Below are 5,000 nucleotides of genomic sequence, written 5' to 3'. Positions count from 1 at the left end.
AGGAAATCATAAGTTAGTATAAATGTAAATTTGCATTGTGGCCCCCCAAATTTTTTATTCATTTCTGGCTTCTCTCTTAGTTTTGTGCGTGTTGGAATGGTGTTTTTAAGAAGAAAAATCCACCTTAGCCTAACAAATTGGACTAACTAATAACCTCATAAAAGTACAGGGGCTAAATAAAAAATTAGTATAGTAAAAAGATCAAAATTTGACCAACTATCATTTAGAAAGAAAGAAAGAACTATTGGATTTTAAAATAAAACCTGTAAATTAATGGAAAAATATTACAACATGATGATATTGTTGATGGACCAAATTAGCAATATTCCCAAAGGCGAGGCTCTTCAGACCCCAAAAAACCATTAATATCAACACCCCAAAACTCATACATTTGATGATTCATATCCATCAACAAATCTGGAAGATCAATGAAAGCATCATCCTTATCATTCGACGACGAACTTGTACTATCATGAGATACCGTCGAAGACGCCGTACACGAAGGAGACCGCGGCGCCATTTGATCGTAACTCAAAGCAGCAGCTTTAGCAGCAGCAGCTTGAATATCCTTAGGCGATGAACTTACCGGCCGAGGAAACTCATGAGCTATATCTGGGAAATTCAAGTAAGCCGATTTGCCTTTAATGGCAAGCGCCGCCACGTCGTGAGCTCGAGCTGCCATTTCCGCCGTGGGGAACGTGCCTAACCAAATCCTTGATTTTTTCCTTGGTTCACGGATTTCAGATACCCATTTCCCCCATTGACGCATTCTTACACCTCTGTATGTGGGATGTTCCCGTTCAAGTTCGTCGCCATTGTTGAACTTCCTCTTGTTTTCGTTTGTTTTTTGAGTCAGTTTTTGAATTTTGTTTGATTTAATAACTAAAGGGGATGATGATGATGACGATGATGATGAAGAAGATGATTGGGTTTCGAGTTCAAGCTCATGCTCAGCTTGGAGTGGTACTTCCATGGCGGATAGTAATTCTTTTTGGGAGAAAAATGTGAAAGAGGGCATCGGTTGGAGAAGAAGGAGCTTAGCAAATTAGCTTCTTATATAAATTCCTTTTTTGACAGATTATAAAGTGTATTCAAGGCACTGGGCCAAACTAGAAAAAAATAAAAGAAGAAAAAGAAAAGGAATAAACCAGCATCTAAGTCCCTATATTTGACAACTTTTTCCAATTTGGTCCCTGAATTTTGCAACTTTTTCAGTTTTGGTCTCTATAATGATGTAACACTTTGATATTGTACCACATCATCATATAAAAATATGATATTTTATTATAATTTCAGAGTGCCATGTCATCATAGAGACCAAATTGAAAAAAGTTACCTTGTCGCAAAAGAAAATGTAAATTTTGGTTATTTTTGTTACGATCTAATTATGGTTTAAATTCATTTATAATGTTAGAGTTCGATATTTAATCCCTTTACTTTAATTATGTATATTTTGGTGATTTTACTTTTATTGTGTTATTAGTAGGTTCAAACAGAAAAAATTGCTAGTTGTTAACTAATTTTACGCAATCAAAATAACGTGAAAATCTAATAAACTATATTCAACTGATAATAAATTTACATTACAATTAAATATTTAAAATTGTTATTTAAAAAAAACCCACATCATCACTTGATCAGCAACAATTGCTGGTGTCATTAATTTGGAGCTAATAATAACATTATAAAAATAAAACATCAAGTTATATTAAAGTAAAGTAAAATGATGAAATCTCAAATTTCAAAATAGTATAGGGACTAAAACCAAAATTAGACCTTTTATTATTACAGAAGTTGATTTTGAATAATGTGAAGGTTTGGCTTTATCTTTTGCTCTTGGCGTTCTTTTGTCGGCTTCTTCTTACGTCTCATTAAAGAGGATTTACTTGAAAGGTTAAAGATTTTTCTAATTTCATATTTACACATTTTGTTCTTAAACTATTGGTTTTTTAGCTGAGGAATTAATTTGTGGGCCAATAATGTGGAAAACTTTTTAGCCTAAAGTTTTGTAAAATACAACATGCATTTCACATGAAACCCTTTTCCTTTTTGGATTTATTTAGATAATAATGAGAAAATTGATCCGATCAATTTTAGTCGAGAAAATCGATTAAATTGACTTTGATTCGATCGGTTCAATCGATATTTTTAATTAACTGATCTTGAGTTACTGGGTTGAGTTTAGGTTATTAGATTAGGTTTATATAGTTATCTATCTATTATAAAATATAAATATATTTTAAATAATTTAAAAATAATATAAAACAAGTTTGTTTTTTCGGTCAGTTCAATTTTGAGATTTAAAAAAGCGATAATTGACTGAATTAATTGACTAAATCAAAAATTAAATGGACTACTTTTTAAGTTAAAATTGAAAATTGCTTTCCCATATATGCATATATATATATATATATATATATGCATGCTTAATTTTGTTAAGACCTTTTATAATGTTGTAGGAAATAGAATAGTGATTGAATCGGTTAAATCATCAATTCTCGATTCAATTGATTTAACAATAATTAAATAAATATAAATTACCTATAGCCTCTACTTAACTCATAAATAAGATGATAATATTTTTTTAGCACACTCGAACCCACATCCTCCTATATTGACAATAATACTTATATCAATTAAACCAAGATTCAATCGACACCGTTACTTTTTTTTTATCATTTTATTGTGATTTAATTTCTTTTCGATTATGTACTATTGGTCAGACCACTGATTTTCGATTCAATCAAATTATGAAAACATTTCCCCCTCAAATTCCATTGTATGTATAGTGTTCAAAAGGATAGTTGTACGGCCAATTTACGGATTGGAACCTCTGTCTATATGTCTATTGCTTGTACAATTTTATTTTCTTTCCCCCCTTTTCAACGTCATATTCGATGTCCAAGCCAACAAAATAAGGGTTAAAGCAATATTTACTTTTTTAATTTTGATAATGTTCTAATTTGATCCCTGATTTGTCTATATTAATCCTCCAATTTGATTTCGTCAAATAGTTTAGCCCCTTTTTCAACATCATTAAAAGATAATAGGATGGTATTTTAAGATTATGTCACATCATTACTTTATTTTTTTTTTTTAAAAATGTTTCATGGCAGTTGGTTTAGAACATCAAATTGGCATTAAAAATGCAGTAGAAATTTGCATTAAAAAAAAAAAAACATAGCAACTACCCTCCAAATCTCAACTAATTAAAGGAATTCAAGCAATATCTGAATTATTTGTATATTTTTTTTATAATAATGATCATATTTCTTTTTTTTTAAAATTTAATCCCTTTACTTTTAATTTTAAGAATTTAATTTATCTTATTATTTTGATTTAATAACTGAAGTCGAAATGATATTTTAAAGAAATTTGCTCACGTATGGAAGTCGTATAAGGAAAAAAAAGTACTGACTTTTAATACGCTTCTTTAAAATAGTGTTGACGAACCTTACAATTCTTGATTCAACGCTTTTATTTGTTTCTCTGCTTTCTATGCATGTAATATTAGCCAAATGACCAAGTTTTTTAAAATTTTAAAAATGGTACATAATCTAATTTAATAAAAAATTTATGGTGTTATTAATTGGACTTCAATTATAAAATCAATAGAGTTAAGGACTAAATTTTAAATATGAGAAAAATGCAAACAGTGTAAGTAAAATGAGGCTATCTTATTCTAAAATGAAGGGTATATGTAAATTGTAATAATGTTACACATGAACATAACATGTCAAATTTTATATAAAATAAATTTTCGCTTATTAAATTTGATATGATTTCATAGATTATAATCTTAACGAGAGTTTATATTGGACTTGTGAATAGGGACGAATCTAGAAATTCTTTCAGAGGGACATAATTGAATGATATTTTTTTGTGAGATTAAAGTATAATTTTATTTCGTGTTTACTTATGATTTTACTACTTTTAAAAAGATTATATAAAAGCTTTTCATTATGAGAGGTTAAAGTGTAATTTTTACTATATAATAATATTTAATTTTATCGTTTAATAAAGGGCTAAAAATAATTTTTCGCAAAGACATTGTGAAATCATATCATCTTTAAATGAAGTAGAGGTAGAAGTGGGTTGGACTATTTTTTTAATATTTTTATAAATAAGCTTTAAATCCAAATTCATTTATTATCCTAATTAATCTGAATATTATTATCTAAATCCAAATTAAATAGATTATTCCTAAATATCCGAATTTAAAAAGTAAAAAGTAAAAACAATCATATATATGTCTAAATCCGAATCACTTATCTATAAAAATAAAATAGATTCAAATAATAAATATTCAAATCAAATTTACTTCGGATAATTAAAATCCGAAGATTGATATATTCATTTATTTTGAATTTATGAGATATATATCAAATATTCACTAATATCTGGATATACGCCATCTATTATCAAAAAAAAAATTAAGTTTTATAAATATCTAATTAAATTGACTATGTTCATATGTTCTAGAAGAGGAATTATGGTTAAATAGTAGAAGATTTGACAGTTTCTTAACGTTTTGTTCTTCTATTTTGTTCAATAGTTTTTGACGTTTTGTTCATGTTTAGTAAAAGGCAAATTATAATGATTCAATATAGTATTCATAAAATCATGTTTGGTTAACAAGAAAATCTGGAAACAAGACAAGAGATTACTAGGTTTCTGTCCAATGATGCAAGAAATATTATCGTCACCCACTAATAACTAAATGAATTTATGATGACAACAAAAAATAATAATTTTGATTTACCCTTGACAAAAATAAATAAATAAAATTATTTTGATTCTTGAAATTTTAATTTTTAAAATGGTATTTGTTACACTTATTAAATTATATTATTTTAAAATTTTAAGTTATATAATATCATATTAACTTGTTATTTTCACATATTATTTAAAAATAATAATAATTAATAAATTTAATGAAAAAATAAACTCAATATTTATCTAAAAATAATATCCTAATAAAAGAATAAACTGAATATATA

General features: G+C 27.1%; 1 protein-coding gene across 1 annotated transcript; it reads right to left on the bottom strand.

The window, feature by feature from the left end:
- Positions 1–222: 222 nt before the first annotated feature.
- On the bottom strand, positions 223–1,049 carry LOC108482614 (ethylene-responsive transcription factor ERF038-like). The gene has a single exon (XM_017785740.2). The coding sequence runs from the start codon at positions 1,016–1,018 to the stop codon at positions 317–319; it is 702 nt and encodes a 233-aa protein (XP_017641229.2). The 5' UTR covers positions 1,019–1,049; the 3' UTR covers positions 223–316.
- Positions 1,050–5,000: the final 3,951 nt, after the last annotated feature.

This window comes from Gossypium arboreum, chromosome 1 (assembly GCF_025698485.1).
Source record: "Gossypium arboreum isolate Shixiya-1 chromosome 1, ASM2569848v2, whole genome shotgun sequence".
NCBI classification, from domain to species: domain Eukaryota; kingdom Viridiplantae; phylum Streptophyta; class Magnoliopsida; order Malvales; family Malvaceae; genus Gossypium; species Gossypium arboreum.
Note: the sequence above shows the minus strand (reverse complement) of the source record. Positions and strands in the feature narration are given on the sequence as shown.

Bases quoted from the DNA above. Each gene is read 5' to 3' on its own strand.
- LOC108482614 (XM_017785740.2), bottom strand. From the start codon at position 1,018: ATGCCCTCTTTCACATTTTTCTCCCAAAAAGAATTACTATCCGCCATG.